The sequence below is a fragment of the Loxodonta africana genome, chromosome 26, assembly GCF_030014295.1.
Source record: "Loxodonta africana isolate mLoxAfr1 chromosome 26, mLoxAfr1.hap2, whole genome shotgun sequence".
Taxonomy (NCBI): Eukaryota; Metazoa; Chordata; class Mammalia; order Proboscidea; family Elephantidae; genus Loxodonta; species Loxodonta africana.
Genome location: NC_087367.1, coordinates 24,248,399 through 24,268,257, shown reverse-complemented (window position 1 = coordinate 24,268,257; position 19,859 = coordinate 24,248,399). Strand labels below are relative to the sequence as shown.

The window sequence follows — 19,859 nt, the reverse complement described above, 5'->3', positions numbered from 1 at the left end:
TTGTACTGTCCTTTTCAGCAATCCTAAACCATTATGACAGATTCTGCTGACACCAAAACCGTCATCTCCATCCTAGCCTCTGTGAGATCTCCATCTATGCGTTAACTCAACAGATCTAGAATTATTTTTTAAAAAGAGCTATTATCATTAGCAAAAGCACCCAGAAGCCAACCTCAACAGGCTCCCACTGGCCTCAGATGGGACAATTTGAGCATCAGCGAGAACCAAGACTGCAAAGGTTTCCAACACATCAAATACATAAAAATCCACGAGTTTATAATGATGTCCCACCGAAACACCTTCATTGTTTACCATTGGAGGTTGCTGAGACATCAAGTCATCAATCTGAGCCTAAATAAAGGGAAGTAATCACTTATCTTGTTGCATTTTACAGTAACCACAGTAAATGAGGGTAAGAGTTTTTCTATAGAATTCCAATTACTAAATGCAAAAGGAGTGACAGAATTAGAAAATCACCATATTTTAACCCTAATGAAGTAATGGATGTAGGCAATAATCAGGGATGGATGCTAAAATTATCAGGTAAAATGTCAACAGAGAAATTTACAATGGAAGAGATCAAACATCTCCTGAACCCACCGATCAATTTTAACATCGTGAAATATGAGCCAATCAGACATTACATATCTCATGATGTGATGCAACCGGAAGTATAGAGCACCCCTATGAAGCACGCTTGTCTTAAAAACTGAACCAGAATGTCATCAGGCCTCTAGATACAAATGTCAGTAAACAGGAAAAACAGGGGAAAGAAGAGCAAATTAAATTACGCACAGGCAGCAAGCAGTCAGAATGATCCCTATAACACAGCAGTGTTCAAAGTGAGCTTCCTGGACCAGCAGCTTCAGCATCATCTGGGAAAATGTCAGAAATACAAATCCTCAGGGCCCACCCAGACCTCCTGAATCAGGAACACTAGGCTGGGGCCCAGTAAGCTGTGTTTCCACAAGCTCTCCAGGTAACCCTGGTGCACATACAAGTTTGAGAACTCTAACCAAAATCAAACCCAACCCACTGCCATCGAGTTGATTCCAACTCACAGTGACCCTACAGGACAGAGTAGAACTGCCCCATAGGGTTTCCAAGGCTGTAATCTTTATGGAAACAGACTGTCAACATTTTTCTCTCCCAGAGCAGCTGGTGCATTGGAACTGCTGACCTTTCAGTTAGCAGCTGAGTGCTTACTGCACCATCTGGGTTCCTTGAGAACCAAGCTCTAAAAAATTAATGGCATGGAAAAAAAAAAAGGTAAAGAAAAGGAGGCTGTTATAGAATAAAGGATTTAAGAGACATAATAACAAAATAAAACCAAGTGCTATAGTGGATTACACTACTGATATCCTGAAAACCTATTTTAAACCAATTTATAGATAATCATAGGAATCATTAGCGCTGCAGCAAAAGAAAACACTGTCTATACAAACTTCTAATTCACAAAGAATTAAGCAGCTTGATTCCTATAGACACGGGAAAAGGGTCATGAATCGTGTATCGCTTTTCCTCAGATTCTGTAACTTTCTTTTGTTTTGTTCTTCTGGTTCTTTCTTTCCTGTCTTTAGCTCTTCAAATTGGCCCTTGAGCTATTTGGAAAAAAAGATCATCATGAAGAAATTAACAAACACATTAGAAAATGTTACTTACATTATGTTTATGACAGAAATTAAGAGCTTGAAGTGTTTGCCATAATACACTTTTGATCACTCCATCAGCGATTCTGGGGAAAAAATAAACAAGGAAATGAAGACTCCTAGGCTGGGGTTCTGTTGTTGTGCAGTCAATTCTGACTCATAGCGACCCTACAGGACAAGGAGTTTTCAAGACTGTAAATCTTTATGGGAGCAGATCGCTACATCTTTCTCCCACAGAGTAGCGCCAGATCCTTGGTGCAGTGGTTAAGAGCTCAGTTGCTAACTGAAAGGTCAGCAGTTCGAATCCACCAGCTGCTCCTTGGAAACGCTATGGGGCAGTTCTACTATGTCCTACAGGGTCGCTATGAGTTGGAATCGATGGCAACAGGTTTTTGTTTTTGTTTTTTTTAGGCTGGGGTTCCAGAGCTAGGGCTGGAATGGGGGTGTGGCAGGCAGGGCCAGACAAGCACGATGCAAAGGGTTCTTTTAAACAAAATTTAATAAAAATTGCATTACTACTTTTCATTATAATTATGTAACTTTCTTTTGTAATGAAAAACATTTACATATTTAATTACAGCTGTGAAAATAACATGCTTATCACAAAAATTCAAACAACATAGAAAAGTAATGTAGAAAAGTAAAGGAATAAAAATGTCGAACCAAATCTTGAGAGCCCAAAATAATTGCTGTAATATTTTGGTGGTTTTCCCTTCAAGTATCTCTGTATACCTCTCTCTGTCTGCATTTACATTTGAAATTTAATTTTAAATAATTTCATTCATGTGGTTCAAAATTTTAAAAGCATTAAAGTATATCCATGAATAGCATGTACTAGAGCTGTTAGTTAAGCAATTAACTTACACCTGGTGAGTGGGCAGGTGCGTATTCAAAGGGGAGGCCAAGAGGGAATAAGGACCCATGAGAATGGGAGGCTGGGAGCTTCTTGTCCCTGGCAGAATCCTCACTCTGTGTGGAAAACACTGGTGAGTATCATGGGTAGTTGCATTTTCCATTGGGTAGTTGGGGATCCGAGAAACCTGTATTCTGTTGGGGAGTATTCTACTTTGCGGAACTATATAAATTATAGCAATTATATTCCTTTTCGTTTTTCTATTGGTATCTTTCCATCGATCCTATCACTGTCCCATGATGATGCCTTCACACACACTGCCAAACCACCCTCTCTAGGAAAACCAAAAAACAAAACAAAACAAAAACAAATTCGTTGCCATGGAGTCGATTCCAACTCCTAGTGACCCTATGGGACAGTGGAGAGCCGCCCCATAGAGTTTCCAAGGAGCACCTGGTGGATTCGAACTGCAGACTTTTTTTGTTAACAGCCATAGCTCTTAACCACTATGCCACCAGGGTTTCCTCTCTGAGAAAGGGTAACCTTATTTACACACCCACCAAACATTTGTGTGTTAAAGTCTCCGACTCTCCACCATCTTACCAACGTTTGGTTTTGCCAATCTTCTATCTTTGCCAATCTGTGACTAAAGTAAAAAGATACCTCATTTTTATTTGCATTTCATTAATTACTAGTGAGGCCAAACAGTTTTCATATGATTGTTGGACACAACATTTCTTCTTTTGTGTATTTCCTGTTCATGGCCTTTATTGCTTTTTTGATTGGCCTGCTTACTCTTTTCTTATTGATTTATGAAGACCTGATGTTATATATAGTGTAAATATTCTTCTCAGATTGCTGTTTGTCTTTCATTCCTGCTGATGGAGATAGGGCTGTTTTTTGCATACTTTCAAAAATGTGAAACACAAAGTATCTTTTATTAATGTCTACTGTAAGGATGTTTTTTAATGTGAAAAATTAAAAATTATGGAATATACAAAATACACTCGCCACTTGGATTTAATATTTTGTCATATTGGGAAATTTAAATCACATTTTTAGATCACTTTTTGAAATTGAACTCATCATGCAGATGTAGCTGGCTTATAGAAGAGTGGGCTGGCCCGTACAGGAGTCTATGACAGCACTAGCTAGAAGACACCACCTGTTAGGGTAGGTATATGCTGAAAAATAGCAACTGATGCATAGAGGTTCTTCCCTCTGAGCAGTATCCAGATCTAGGATTGCAATTATGGTGGTGGGCCCTTGACACCAGCAGTTCAGTGACAACTCTTTGACCCCGTTGCTGTTATTGTGTGCTGTTGAGTTGACTGTGACTCATAGTGACCCCATGTGACAGAGCAGAGCTGTCCCATTGGGTTTTCCAGGCTGTGATCTTTACAGAAGCAGATCGCCAGGTCTTTCTTCCACAGAGCCACTGGGTAAGTGAGAACCACCAACCTTTTGGTTAGCAGTTGAGTCCTTCGACCCTAGCGCTTCTGAACATTAACATTGTAAAAGCACCTAATTCTCAATATTAAATCCCTTTCCACTTAAAAGTGGTTTCTATTTCCTGCACTGAATTCTGGTATAACTTTACCCTTCTCCTCCTTTACTTAGAGCCAAATCTGAGACAACATTGTTTACAGTTTTTATAAGAGGCAGAGAGAATAGTATAGCTATTTTGAGCGCTATGAGACAGACTGCCAGTGTTCAAACTCCAGCTTTGCTGCTTCCTAGTTTTGTTACCTTGGGCGAGTTACTTAAGCTCTCTGTGCTTTCAGTTTTCTTCATATGTAAAACTGGAAAAGTACTTACCCCATAGGTTTACTGAGAAATCTGTCCCTAGGAGTGTCGGTTTTAATCTCCACTGTGATCATATTAGGACAGGAGATGAGACTGAGGCCCCTGTGCAAAGGCAAAAAGAGCCCCCATGGAATAGCAAGGGGCCCTGGGGTTTGAAAGAACTGGGGGTGTGGGAGAAACAGTAAGGAGGCCAGTGTGGCTAAAGCATGAACAAAGAGATTGGTAAGGCTGGCAGGCGCCAGACCATGGAGTTCTTTACAAATCTTAGCAAGGAGTCTGGATTTTACTCTAGGTGCGTTGGGAAGCCGTTGAAAGGACTTAAGCAGAGAAGTGATGTAATATGGCTAGGTGGAGAACGGATTTCTGGGGGGCAAAAGTAGACATAGGGAGACTAACTAGGAGGCTCATTCAATAATCCAGGTGAGCTTTAGTGCTATAGATTAGGGCAGTAGTGGTGGAGAGATGAAATAGGTTTCAATCCTTGGGAAGGGCTGGCAAGGGTAATGTATCGCCTTATTCATGGATGAATGGAATGCTGGGCAGGACCTATGAGCCATGATCTAAAAGACTACAGGTATAGGAGATGAAGTATTGAGGCTAGAAAGCAAGGTAGGTGGATAGGGTTCAGAAATTAGGCAGAACCCCAGTCACTGATGTTAAAAACATGGAATCAGGCATGAAGTAATTCTAGAGGAAAGTCCTGATCTATTGTTGTGCAAGAGACATGTTTAATTGCATCTCACAGAAAATGCCATGGTTCTGTTCAAGAAAGAATCCTTAGTACAGAGTCCAAGAAGGCAGATTCCATCACAGGCAAAACAACATACATACAAAATAACAACCACTCTAAATAGCCACCAGTGGTATTACAAAGAGAAGACAATTATCAAAGAGAACACAGAGTCACACAGTGCTGAGCCCAGAAGGATGGCACACTGCAACATTATTTAGCCAAAGTCAGCATTTTTTCAAAGCATTTTGGAGTGAAATAATTGATTTCCTATAGAAATCAATTGATATTCAATGCTCAAGTATTGTGCTTTGGAAGATGTCAGAATATGCAGATGCTTCCGGTGATTGCTCTTACAACAGAGACCCATAAAATGAAGTGAAGCGATTTTATTTATGACAAACTAGGAGCCCTGAACATCAAAGGCAAAGTTAGAAAACAGACAGAGTGGCAGGGGGAGGGAGAGTCAGTTCAGGGTGGAGAGCAGTTACTGGACCTGAATCACTGGGATTCCTCAGGCACCATTCCCTGGAGAGGTTACAGTGGGCTGGTAGCAGTGTTTGGCTGCAGTTTCCTCAGGGAGAAGCAGCCAGCCGCACAGCCTACTCACACCTCTGGACCCACAGAAGAATAGCGCTCTTGGCAAAAGCTAAGTACTTCTGTATATTTTACCACGTTCCCCCACCCCCAAGCTGGCTTTGGTGGCTGTTGATTTCCCTGGGCCTGAGATAGGCCCATTTGAGTGAACTGAGCCATGCTCCTGGACTTGGAGAAGGTAAAAATTCACAACAGGGGGGAAAAGATAATTTGCCAGCTCCACTAACCTGGGAAGCTCAGGACAGAAGTGGCTCCTATCCAGGCATAAACGGTCTGTGGGCTTTGAATAACTTTCCCCCCTGCATGGACCTGTGTGGGCCTATTTCAGGAAAATAGGCCTTGCTGGCAGACTGCAACTGTTTAAGCTGTGTGATAGAGAACTGGGTGTTTGATATTTGACACCATTTTGTCTAGTAAACAAGGTCCTCACCTACCCACATCAGGGGCATAAGGACTGGTGGCTCCACTCAGGTCACTCAGTCACTCGCAACAGGGGTCCAAGGATAACTGGTACCTCCCAGTCCTTACAACCAAAAGCATTTGGTGCCCATGGTCTGTCTGCAGAACCTACCCACCTGTACGCTCTATCGAACAAGGCCACACTTTCCTTAGAGGCACTTGGGGCAGAGTTCTCAGCCCCCTGCCTTGTTCAGAACATGACCCCCTCCTGCAACCAGATACCGGTACTACACCAAACACCCCGTCCCCCTCTAAGATTGTAGGACAGAGCCTGTACCACGCACTTGATGACAAGCTAGCTGGACACCTGAGCTGAATCCACACAAGAAAAGTGAATGGACTCATAAGTTCACATACCTGACAACAGCTCTAGCCATCTGGTGACAGGATGTCAGAGCTCCAAAGGCAAAAATAATCAACCTAGCTTACTCAAGCAACACATTTGGGCATATCAAAATGAAACAAAGTAAGAAACTAGCATACAGTAAGCAAACATAAAATAAACTAATACAATAACTTATAGATGGCTCGGAGACAACAGTTAATATCCAACCACATAAAGAAACAGAACACGATCGCTTCAACAAGCTCTCGAAACAGCAAATCAAAGGGTCTTCCGGATGAATGTGCCCTCCTGGAATTACCGGATACAGAATTCAAAAGATTAATATACAGAACTCTTAAAGACATCAGGAAGGAGATCATGCAATGTGCAGTACAAGCCAGGGAACACACAGAAAAAACAGTTGAAGAAATTAAAAAGGTTATTCAAGACCATAATGAAAAATTTAATAAGCTGCAAGAATCCATAGAGAGACAGCAATCAGAAATTCGGAAGATTAACAATAAAATTACAGAATTAGACAACTCAATAGAAAGTCAGAGGAGGAGAACTGAGCAAGTGGAAGGCAGAATTGGTAAGCTTGAAGATAAAGCACTTGGCACCAATATATTTGAAGAAAAATCAGATAAAAGAATTAAAAAAAAATGAAGAAACCTTAAGAATCATGTGGGACTCTATCAAGAGAAATAATCTATGAGTGATTGGAGTACCAGAACAGGGGGGGATAACAGAAAATTCAGAGAGAATTGTCGAAGATTTGTTGGCAGAAAACTTCCCTGATATTGTGAAAGATGAGAAGATATCAATCCAAGATGCTCATCAAACTCCACATAAGGTAGACTTTCAAAGAATGTCACCAAGACATTTTATAATCAAACTTGCCAAAATGAAAGACAAAGAGAGAATTTTAAGAGCAGCTAGGGATTTTTAGGGATAAACAAAAAATCACCTACAAAAGACAGTCAATAAGAATAAGCTCGGACTACTTGGCAGAAACCATGCAGGCAAGAAGGCTATGGGATGACTTATACAAAGCACCGAAGGAAAAAAATTAACAGTCAAGAATCATATATCCAGCAAAACTGTCTCTTATATGAAGGTGAAATTAGGACATTCCAGATAAACAGAAGTTTAGGGAATTTGTAAAAACCAAATCAAAACTACAAGAAATACTAAAGGGAGTTCTTTGGTTAGAAAATCAATAATATCAGGTATCAACCCAAGACTAGAACACTGGACAGAGCAATCAGATGTCAACCCAGACAGGGTAATGACAAAAATAAATCAAGATAAAAAAATGCTCAAAACAGGGAAACAGGGATGTCATTACGTAAAAGAAGACAACATTAAAATAATAAAGAAGGACTAAGAAACATAGTCATAGATCTTTCATATGGAGAGGACGACAAAGTGATATAAAGAAACAGAAGTTAGGTTTAAACTTAGAAAACTAGGGGTAGATATTAAGGTAACCACAAAGAAAATTAACCTTCCTACTCATTAAAATAAAATACAAGAAAAAAAGAGACTCAGTAGAAACAAAATCAACAACGAAGAAAAGATAATATAAAAACTACTCAGAACAAAAAACTAAGTGGGAAAAAGAAACTGTCAACAACACACAAAAAAAGACATCAAAATGACAGCACTAAACTCATACCTATCCATAATTACACTGAATGTTAATGGACTAAATGCACCAATAAAGAGACAGAGAGTGGCAGAATGGATAAAAAACATGATCCGTCTATATGCTGCCTACAAGAGACACACCTTAAACTTAGAGACACAAACAAACTAAAACTCAAAGGATGGAAAAGAATATATCAAGGAAACAACAATCAGAAAAGAGCAGGAGTGGCAATATTATTTCTGACAAAATTGACTTTAAAGTTAAATCCACCACAAAGGATAAGGAAGGACACTATATAATGATTAAAGGGACAATATACCAGGAGGATATAACCATATTAAATATTTTTGCGCCCAAGGACAGGGCTGCAATATACATAAAACAAACTCCAACAGCGTTGAAAAGTGAGATAGGCAGCTCCACAATTACAGTAGGAGACTTCAACACACAACTTTCAATGAAGGACAGGACAACCAGAAAAAAAAAAAGAAGCTCAATAAAGACACGGAAGATCTAAATGCTACAATCAACTAACTCGATCTTATATACATATACAGTACACTCCACCCAACAGCAGCCAAATATACTTTCTTTTCTAGTGCACATGCAACATTCTCTAGAATAGAGCACATATTAGGTCATGAAGCAAGCCTTAGCAGAATCCAAAACACTGAAATATTACAAAGCATCTTCTCTGGCCATAAGGCCATAAAAGCAGAAATCAATAACAGAAAAAGCAGGGAAAAGAAATCAAACACTTCGAAACTGAACAATATCCTGCTCAAAAAAGACTGGGTTAGAGAAGGCATTAAGGATGGAATACAGAAATACATAGAATCCAATGAGAATGAAAACACTTCCTATCAGAATCTTTGGGACACAGTGAAAGCAGTGCTCAGAGGCCAATTTATATCAACACACACATCCAAAAAGAAGAAAGGGCCAAAATCAAAGAATTATCCCAACAACTTGAACAAATAGAAAGCGAGCAATAAGAGAAAGCTTCAGGCACTAGAAGAAGGGAAATAATAAAAATTAGAGCAGAACTAAATGAAAGAGAAAACAGAAAAACTGAAAGAGTTAACAAGACCAAATGCTGGTTCTTTGAAAATATTAACAAAATTGGCGAACCACTGGTCAAACTGACAACGAAAACAGTAAAAAAGGTAGAGGAAGCAAATAACCCGAATAAGAAATGAGATGGGCAATATTACAAAAGACCCAGCTGAAATTAAAAGAATCCCATCAGATTACTACGAAAACTTGTACTCTAACAAATTTTTAAACTTAGAAGAAATGGATGAATTCCTAGAAACACACCACCTACCTAAACTAACACAAACAGAGGTAATTCAGCGCCGTCGAGTCGATTCCGACTCATAGCGACCCTATAGGACAGAGTAGAACTGCCCCAGAGAGTTTCCAAGGAGCACCTGGCGGATTTGAACTGCCGACCCTTTGGTTAGCAGCCGTAGCACTTAACCACTACGCCACCAGGGTTTCCCAAGCAGAGGTGAACAACTAAATAGATCCGTAACAAAAGAAGAGATTGAAAAGGTAATCAAAAAACTCCCAACAAAAAAAAGCCCTGGCCTGGATGACTTAACTGCAGAGCTCTACCAAACTTTCAGGGAAGAATTAACACCACTACTACTAAAGGTATTTCAGAGCATAGAAAAGGACAGAATAACCCCAAACTCATTCTATGAAGCCAGCATATCCCTGATACCAAAACCACATAAAGACACCACAAAAAAGAAAAATTACAGACCTACATCCCTCACGAACTTAGATGCAAAATCCTCAACAAAATTCTAGTCAACAGAATTCAACAACATATGAAAAAAATAATTCACCATGACCAAGTAGGATTCATACCATGTATGTAGGGATGCTTCAACATTAAAAAAAAAAAAATTAATGTAATCCATCATATAAATAAAACAAAAGACAAGAACGACATGATTTTATCAATCGATGCAGAAAAGGCATTTGACAAAGTTCAAGACCCATTCATGATAAAAACTCTCAACAAAATAGGAACAGAAGGAAAATTCCTCAACATAATAAAGGACATTTATACAAAGCCAACAGCCAACATCATCCTAAATGGAGAGAGTCTGAAAGCATTCCTCTTGAGATCAGGAACCAGACAAGGATGTCCTTTATCACCACTCTTATTCAACATTGGGCTGGAGGTCCTAGCCAGAGCAATTAGGCTAGATAAAGAAATAATGGCCATCCAGATTGGTAAAGAAGAAATAAAAGTATCTCTATTTGCAGATGACATGATCTTATACACAGAAAACCCTAAGGAATCCTCAGGACAACTACTGAAATTAATAGAAGAGTTCGGCACTGCATCAGGATACAAGATAAACATACAAAAATCAGTTGGATTCCTCTACACCATCAAAAAGAGCATCGAGGAGGAAATCACCAAATCAATACCATTTACAGTAGCCCCCAAGAAGATAAAATACTTCGGAATAAATCTTACCAGAGATGTAAAAGACCTATACAAAGAAAACCGTAAGACAATACTGCAAGAAACCAAGAGAGACCTATGTAAGTGGAAAAACATACCTTGCTCATGGATAGGAAAACTTAACATTGTAAAAATGTCTATTCTACCAAAAGCAATCTATAGACACAATGCAATTCCCATCCAAATTCCAACAACATTTTTTAATGAGGTGAGAAACAAATTACCAACTTCATATCGAAGGGAAGTACGGATAAGTAAAGCATTACTGAAAAAGAATAGCAAAGTGGGAGGCCTCACTCTACCTGATTTTAGAACCTATTATACTGCCACAGAAGTCAAAACAGCCTGGTACTGGTACAACAACAGACACATAGACCAATGGAACAGAATTGAGAATACAGGCATAAATCCATCCATATGAGAGCAGCTGATACGTGACAAAGGCCCAAAGTCAGTTAAATGGGGAAAAAGACAGTCTTTCAAACAAATGGTGCTGGCATAACTGGATATCTATCTGCAAAAAAATGAAACAAGGCCCATACTTGAAACCATGCACAAAAACAAACTCAAAATGGATCAAAGACCTAAATATAAAATTTAAAACGATAAAGATCATGGGAGCAAACATAGGGACAATGCTAGGAGCCCTAATACATGGCATAAACAGTATACAAAACATTACTAACAATGCAGAAGAGAAACCAGATAACTAGGAGCTCCTAAAAACCAAACACCTACGCCCATGCAAAGACTTCACCAAAAGAGTAAAAAGACTACCCACAGACTGGGAAGAAGTTTTTAGCTATGACATTTCCCACCAGCGTCTGATCTCTAAAATCTACATGATACTGCAAAAACTCAACTACAGAAAGACAAATAACCCAATTAAAAAATGGGCAAAGGCTATGAACGGACACTTCACTAAGGAAGACATTCCGGTAGCTGACATATACATGAGGAAGTGTTCATGATCATTAGCCATTAGAGAAATGTTAATCAAAACTACAATGAGATTCCATCTCACTTCAACAAGGCTGGCATTAATCCAAAAAACACAAAATAATAAATGTTGGAGAGGCTGTGGAGAGATTGAAACACTTATACACTGCTGGTGGGAATGTACAATGGTATTACCACTTTGGAAATCGATTTGGGGCTTCCTTAAAAAACTAGTAATAGAATCCAGCAATCCCACTCCTTAGAATATAACCTAGAGAAATAAGAGCCTTTACATGAACAGATATATGCACACCCATGTTCACTGCTGCACTGTTTACAATAGCAAAAAGATGGAAGCAACCAAGGTGCCCAACAACGGATGCATGGATAAATAAATTATGGTATATTCACACAATGGAATATTACACATCGATAAAGAACAATGATGAATCTGTGAAATATTTCATAACGTGGAGGAACCTGGAAGGCATTATGCTGAGTGAAATTAGCTGCAAAAGGAAAAATATTGTATAAGACCACTGCTATAAGAACTGGAGAAATAGCTTAAACAGAGAAGAGAATATTCTTTGATGGTTACGACGGGGGGGAGGGAGGGAGAGAAGAAGAGGTGTTTCACTAATTACACAGTAGATAAGAACTATTTTAGGTGAAGGGAAACACAACGTGCAATACAGGAGAGGTCCCCAGAACTGGACTAAACCAAAAGCAAAGATGTTTCCTGAATAAACTGAATGCTTCAAAGGGCAGCATAGCAGGGGAGGGGGTTTGGGGACCATGGTTTCAGGGGACATCTAAGTCAATTGGCACAATAACATCCATTAAGAAAACATTCTGCATCCCACTTTGGAGAGTGGTGTCCGGGGTCTTAAACGCTAGCAATCGACCATCTAAGATGCATCAACTGGTCTCAACCCACCTGGAGCAAAGGAGTATGAAAACACCAAAGACAAAAGGTAATTATGAGCCCAAGAGGCAGAAAAGGCCACATAAAGCAGAGACTACATTAGCCTGAGACCAGAAGAACTAGATGGTGCCTGGCTACAACCAATGACTGTCCTGTCAGGCAACACAATAGAGAATCCCTGAGGGAGCAGGAGAGCAGTGGGGTGCAAACCTCAAATTCTTGTAAAAAGACCAGACTTAATGGTCTGACTTAGACTAGAATGACCCCAGAGGTCATGGTCCCCAGACCTTCTGTTAGCCCAAGACAGGAACCATTCCCAAAGCCAACTCTTCAGGCAGGGATTGGACTGGACTATGGGATAGACAATGATACTGGTGAAGAATGAGCTTTTTGGATCAAGTAGACACATGAGATTAAGTTGGCATCTCCTGTCTGAAGGGGAGGTGAGAGGGTAGGGGGTCCAGAAGCTGGCCGAATGGATGCGAAAAGAGAGAGTGGAGGGAAGGAGTGTGCTGTCTCATTAGGCGGTGAGCAATTAGGAGTATATAGAAAGGTGTTTATAAAATTTTGTATGAGAGTCCAACTTGATTTGTAAACTTTCACTTAAAGCACAATAAAAATTAAAAATAAAAAGTATTGTACTTTTGGCAAGTGCAAAAACAAATAGTTCTAGTAATAACGAAAGCCTTAGAGCAAAAACTAGACATCCCAGTTCAAGTCAGAGTGGGACAAGGATGATGTGATCAAAGGATTCCCATGGGACTGCTCAGAGACTGCTCTCTTAGCTGCTCAGGTGAAGACTTGAGGCTGACATCAGGACCCACTCTCTCTGTTTTAGTTCCTCACGTAGCTTAATGTGAGAAACTTGATTTCATTATCATCACTGAGCCTTTCTTGGTACACCCTTCTTCTCTGAGAACAAAAACCAAGCCTGTCCACATGACCTGCTGTTCTTGTTAGGTGCCATCCAGTCAGTTCCGACTCATAGCGACCCTATGTATGACAGAATGAAACACTGCCCGGTCCTGTGCCAACCTCACAATCTTTGGTATGCTTGAGCTCATTGTTGTAGCCACTGTGTCAATCCATCTTGTTAAGGATCTTCCTCAAGCATGACGTCCTTCTCCAGGGACTGAACCCTCCTGATAATATGTACAAAGTATGTGAGAAGTAGTCTCACCATTCTTGCTTCCAAGGAGCATTCTGGTTGTACTTCTTCCAAAACAGATTTGTTTGTTCTTTTGGCAGTCCATGGTATATTCAATATTCTTCGCCAACACCACAATTCAAAGGCGTCAATTCTTCATCTTCCTTATTCACTGTACAGCTTTCACATGCATATGAAATGACTGAAAACATCATGGGTTGGGTCAGGTGCACCTTAGTCTTCAAGGTGACATCTTTGCTTTTCAGCACCTTAAAGAGGTCTTTTGCAGCAGATTTGCCTAATGCAATGCATCTTTTGATTTCTTGACTGCTGCTTCCATGGGTGATTGTGGCTCCAGGTACAATGAAATCGTTGACAACTTCAATCTTTTCTCCATTTATCATGATGTTGCTTATTGGTCCAGTTGGGAGGATTTTAAATTTTCTCTATGTTGAGATGTAAACCACACTGAAGGCTGTGCTCTTTGACCTTCATCAGTGTTTCAAGGACCCTTCACTTTCAGCAGCAAGGTTGTGTCATCTGCATAATGCGGCTTCTTAGTGAGTCTTCCTCCAGTCCTGATTCTTCTTCATATAATTCAGCTTCTCCCATTATTTGCTCAGCATACAGATTGAATAGGTACAGTGAAAGGATACAACACTGATGCATACCTTTCCTGACATTAAATCATGTAGTATCCCCTTGTTCTGTTCAAACAACTGACTCTTGACCTACGTACAGGTTCCTGGTGAGCACAATTAAGAGTTCTGGAATTCCCATTCTTTGCAATGGTATCCATAATTTGCTATAATCCACACAGTTGAATAAAACACATGTAAACATGCTTTTGGTGGTCTCTGCTTTCAGCCAGGATCCATCTGACATCAGCAATGATATCCCCGGTTCCACATCCTCTTCTGAATCCAGCTTGAATTTTTGGCAGTTCCCTGTCAATATACTGCTGCAGCCCCTTTTGAATGATCTTCAGCAAAATTTCACTTGTCTGCAATATTAATGATATTTTTCAATAATTACTGCATTCAGTGGGATGACCTTTCTTGGGAATAGGCATAAATATGGATCTCTTCCAGTCGGTTGGCCAGGTAGCTGTCTTCCAAATTTCTTGGCACAGACAAGTGAGTACTTCCAGTGCTGCATATGTTTGTTGAAACATCTTAGTTGGTATTCCACCAATTCCTGAAGCCTGGTTTTTCACCAATGCCTTCAGTGCAGGTTGGACTTCTTCCTTCAGTACCATGAGTTCCTGATCATATGCTACCTTGTGAAATGACTGAACGTCAACCAATTCTTTTTGTTACAGTGACTCTGCATATTCCTTCCATCTCTTTTTTATGCTTTCTGCATCATTTAATGTTCCCCCCACAGAATCCTTCAATATTGCAACTTAAGACTTCAATTTTTTCTTCAGTTCTTTCAGCTTGAGAAATGCTGAACATATTCTTCCCTTTTGGTTTTCTATCTCCAGTTCTTTGCATGTCATTATAATCCTTTACTTTGTCTTCTGGGGTTGCCCTTTGAAATCTCCTGTTCAGCTCTTTTACTTCATCATTTCTTCCTTTTTCTTTAGCTACCTGACGTTCAAGAGCAAGATTCAGAGTCTCTTCTGACGTTCATTTTGGTCTTTTCTTTCTTTCCTGTCTTTTCAATGACCTCTTTCTTTCTTCACAGATGATATCCTTGATGTCATTCCACAACTCGGCTGGTCTTTGGTCATTAGTGTTCAACATGTCAAACCTATTCTTGAGATGGTCTAAATTCAGGTGGGATATAATCAAGGTCATACTTTGGTTCTTGTGGGCTTGTTCTAATTTTTCTTAGCTTCAATTTGAATTTGCACATGAGCAATTGATGGTCTGTTCCACAGTCAGCAGTCGGCCCCTGGCCTTGTTCTGACTGATGATATTGAGCTTTTCCATTGTCTCTTTCCACAGGTGTAGTCTATTTGATTCCTGTGTATTCCATCTGGTGAGGTCTAGTGCATAGTCACCACTTATGTTGGTAAAAAAAGGTATTTGCAATGAAGAAATCATTGGTCTTGCAAATTTCTATCATTTGATCTCTGGCCAAGGCCATATTTTCCAACTACCGAACCTTCTTCTTTGTTCTCAACTTTCACGTTCCAATCACCAGTAATTATCAATTCATCCCGATTGCACGTTCCATCAATTTCAGACTGCAGAAGACGGTAAAAAATCTTCAATTTCTTTATCTTTGGCCTTAGTGGTTCATGGGTAAATGTGAATAATGGTTGTGTTAATTGGTCTTCCTTGGAGGCATAAGGATATTATCCTATCACGGACAATGTTGTATGTCAGGATAGATCTTGAAATGTTCTTTTTGACAATGAATGCAACACCATTCCTCTTCAAGTTCTCATTCCCTGCATAGTAGACTATATCACTGTCCAATTCAAAATGGCCAATACCAGTCCATTTCAGCTCACTAATGCCTAGGATATTGATGTTTATGCATTCCATTTTTGCTGATTTCCAGTTTTCCTAGATTCATATTTCATACATTCCAGGTTCCAATTATTAATGGACGTTTGCAGCTGTTTATTCTCATTTTGAGTCATGCCACATCAGCAAATGAAGGTCCCGAAAACATTACTCCATCCAGATCATTAAGGTTGACCCTACTTTGAGGAGGCTGCTCTTCCCCAGTCATCTTTTGAGTGCCTTCCAACCTGAGGGGCTCATCTTCTGGCACTATATCAGACAATGTTCCACTGCTATTCATAAGGTTTTCACCAGCTAATTCTTTTCAGAAGTAGACTGCCGGGTGCTTCCTCCTAGTCTATCCTGGTCTAGAAGCTCAGCTGAAACCTGTCCTCCATGGGTGACCCTGCTGGTATCTGAATACCAGTGGCACAGCTTACAGCATCACAGCAACATGTAAGCCCCCACAGTATGACAAACTGACAGACACATGGGGGACTACCATAGTTCTAAATGATTTCACACCTATTAACCTCTCCAGCTTTATCTCCTACTGCATCCCCACAGGCACTGCACCCCAGCCACACTCATTTCCATTTCCATTAATCCTTGAACATACCATGCTTGTTTACATCTCCAAACCTTTGATTTATTGTTCCTTTTACTCCCCTCCCAAGGCATTCTCTAATTCCTCACTGTGCTTTATTTTTCCTCAGAGAATTATAAGTCTTCTTTTATTTTTAGACTATACCAGAATGGTACTTCCACAGGTGCAGGGACTTTATCTTGTCCATTCCTGTAGCCTTAATGCCTAGAATAGGACCTGGTACCTAAGAGATGCTCAATCAACCTTGGTTCTCTGGCACTCTCAGAAATTTTATAAACTAATATCCTGTAATATATTCCTTTTACTTAAACTAGCTAGAGTGAATTCTGTTGTTGAAACTTGACCGATAAATAATAAGGTACCAGAAGTGGATGTAGGAAAGAAACTCAAGGCCTTGGAAATCTGGGATTGGCGATCTGATTTAACAGAGTCAGAGTGCAGAAGACCTAATTAGTGGATGGAAGACTGGTAGATGGGTGTCCAGTCATTTCATTGACCCCCTTGGCCATGTGGAGTAAAGTGCTGCTCAGGGCAAGGCTTTGGTTGGCAATGTAACAATGTAATCAGTAAAAGAAATATGGGGTGAGCTTGCTGCTTTTAATTTCAGCAGTATATTAGGGTTTTAATGTCATGGTTCAAAGCACAGTTAGGAAGCAAGGAATTTCTATGGCTGCCCTAAAAGAGCCCCTTATTCCTTGTATATTTAGGACTCATTTGGCTGAAAAATTGGACATAGAACAACTCTACTGTTTGATAAACAGCAACATAGATTGAATTTATGTGAGGTTAATGTGTCAACTGAAAAGGAAATTTCACTTCAAGAACTGGAATGTGATGCTTGGGAATATTCAGATAAGTAAGAGCACCCCAACTTTCCCTTAAGCTTCCCTTCTCATGAGAAGTTGCCCCAAACTTGTATGATGCAGCTGGTTCTGCTCTGTTGTGGATCCCCTAACAATCTCATCTGAGGTAGTGACCCTGCAAAATGGTATCAATTCTCCTCAGGGCTTCTCTCCAAACCTTAACTAGAGTTAGATCCCAGCATGCCCCAGGAGCCTATTCCAAAGTTAAACAGAGGAGGAGATTTACACAGTGAAAGAACGATAACATTCTATTAATTTATAGTGGGCAGTATATGTGGAAATGGATTCCATGGGTATTGGAGCAGAAAGGAACAGAATTTTAGATATGGCTGATTATAACAATATGGATGCACTTATTAGAAGTTCTGGCTTCAATAGAACTACCTGGAGCCTGATGCATGGGAGGTGGAGCCAACATGGCACTATAGACAGAAGCACTATGCCGTCCCTCTACAACAAAGACCTGAAAAACCAAGTAAAACAGATATAAACATCAATCCTGGAACCACAAGCATCAAAAGAAGGGATAAAGAATTTGATCAAGCACCAAACAGAATAAGAAACTGACAGAGAATGGGGAGAGTTACGGAGTTGGGGTCTCCTACCAGCTAACGCAGCATGGATTTACCACCTTGGACCTCAGCCACCAAGGACCGTTAACTTCCCAGGGAGTATGGGAAGGTAACTTCATGGTGCTCCCAATGAGAGACAGAGCACCTGGTAACCAGTGATACATGTGTCCTACCCGCCTTCCCTATCTGCAGCCTCCGCTGCTTTCCAGTGGGCCATGGTCACTTGGCCAGAGAGACACCAGCTCACTGCTGCCTGGATCCATTCCACCCCCAATGGCTGGTTCTCCCAGTGCCATTTAAAAAATTTTTTTGGATTTTGTTTGTTTGTTTCTTCTCTCCCTCTCCTTTCCTTCCTCTCCTTTCTCCCATCCAACTAGCCCCATGTGCCATCCCTGCCTTTTCTTGATGGGCTGTGCCACACCACTTGGTTGGAGAGCCACCAGTACACAGCCTTCCCAAGTCTTCCCTGCTCTACCCACTGAATCCCACCACACAGCCATTTTATTTACTTGTTTTTGTGCTATTTTTCTTGCTTCTGTTTCTCTCCTTTCCCTTTTTCTCACCCACTTAGCTCTGCACATCATATCTTCTCCCTTCCCTTCTGCCTATATGCATTGTATGCTGAGTGCCACACCCTCAAGCAGCATCAGCATGGACTCCTGGACCCTGTCCCACACTGCCCCCTGGCCCTGTTCTGCTGGTCCAAGTTCATGCCACAAACAACCCATCTCCACCTCTCCCCCCGTGTGAACTGCCCTGCTGTACCATAGCTGAGCAACTGGGCCTGCCCACCTGCACAAGGTGGAAAGAAGTATCATCCCCATAGATGAGAAGCAACAAAACACACCCAGGCCGCCTACCCAGACATAAGCAAATAAAACAAAAAAGCAGGACAAAACAAATCTACAATCAATAAAGAAGAAAATAATTCCTTAATATCCCAGAGGCAGCAGACAATATCAAAACATATATATAAAGGACAGGATGGCTCCAGTAAGCGACCAAATAAAACACTAGATGACCTTCTGGTAGAAGAAAAGGCACTGGAACTACCTGATAGGGAATTCAAAAGTCTCATATTCAGGGCTCTCCAAGGGATAGTGAAGAGATGAAGGAAAACACAGACAAAAATAAGGAAAAAATAGACAAAATCATGGAAAATACAGAAAAATCAAGGAAAGCATAGGCATTGCAATGGAAGAATTCAGGAAAATAATACAGGAACAAAATGTCAACATAAACAACTAGAAATCATAAAAAAGCAGCAATTAAAAATCCAAAAGATAAACAACAAGATTTCAGCAATGGACAGTGCAATAGAAGGTTTCAGGAGCAAATTTGAAACAATGGAAGACAGGATCAGCAAAATTGAAGACACATCCTTGAATACCACTTTGAGGAAAAATCAGAGAAAAGAATGAAGAAAAATAAAGAAAACCTGAGAACCATGTGGGATACAATCAACAGCAAAAATTTGCACAAGATCGGAGTTCCAAAACAGGGAGAGAAAACGGAAAACACAGAGAGGATCATTGAAGCTTGCTGACAGAAAACTTCTCTCATATCATGAAAAACAAAAAGCCAGCCATTCAAGAAGCTCAACAAACCCCATATAGAATAGACCCTAAAAGAAAAACACCAAGACATATCATAATCACACTTGCCAAAACCAAAGACAAAGAAAGAATCCTGAGACCAGCTCAAGAAAAACAAAAAGTCACATACGAACGGGAAACAATAAGACTAAACTCTGATTACTCGGCAGAAACCATGCAGGCAAGAAGGCAAT

At 40.3% G+C, this 19,859-nt stretch overlaps 1 protein-coding gene across 1 annotated transcript in view; it reads right to left on the bottom strand.

The window, feature by feature from the left end:
* The window catches only part of CDKL4 (cyclin dependent kinase like 4), a 51,326-nt gene that overhangs the window by 23,817 nt on the left and 7,650 nt on the right, over positions 1 to 19,859 (bottom strand). The window contains exon 3 of the mRNA XM_023555301.2: positions 1,663 to 1,735. Within this exon, the coding sequence (XP_023411069.2) occupies positions 1,663 to 1,735 (73 nt within the window). The remainder of the gene's footprint in view (positions 1 to 1,662; positions 1,736 to 19,859) is intronic.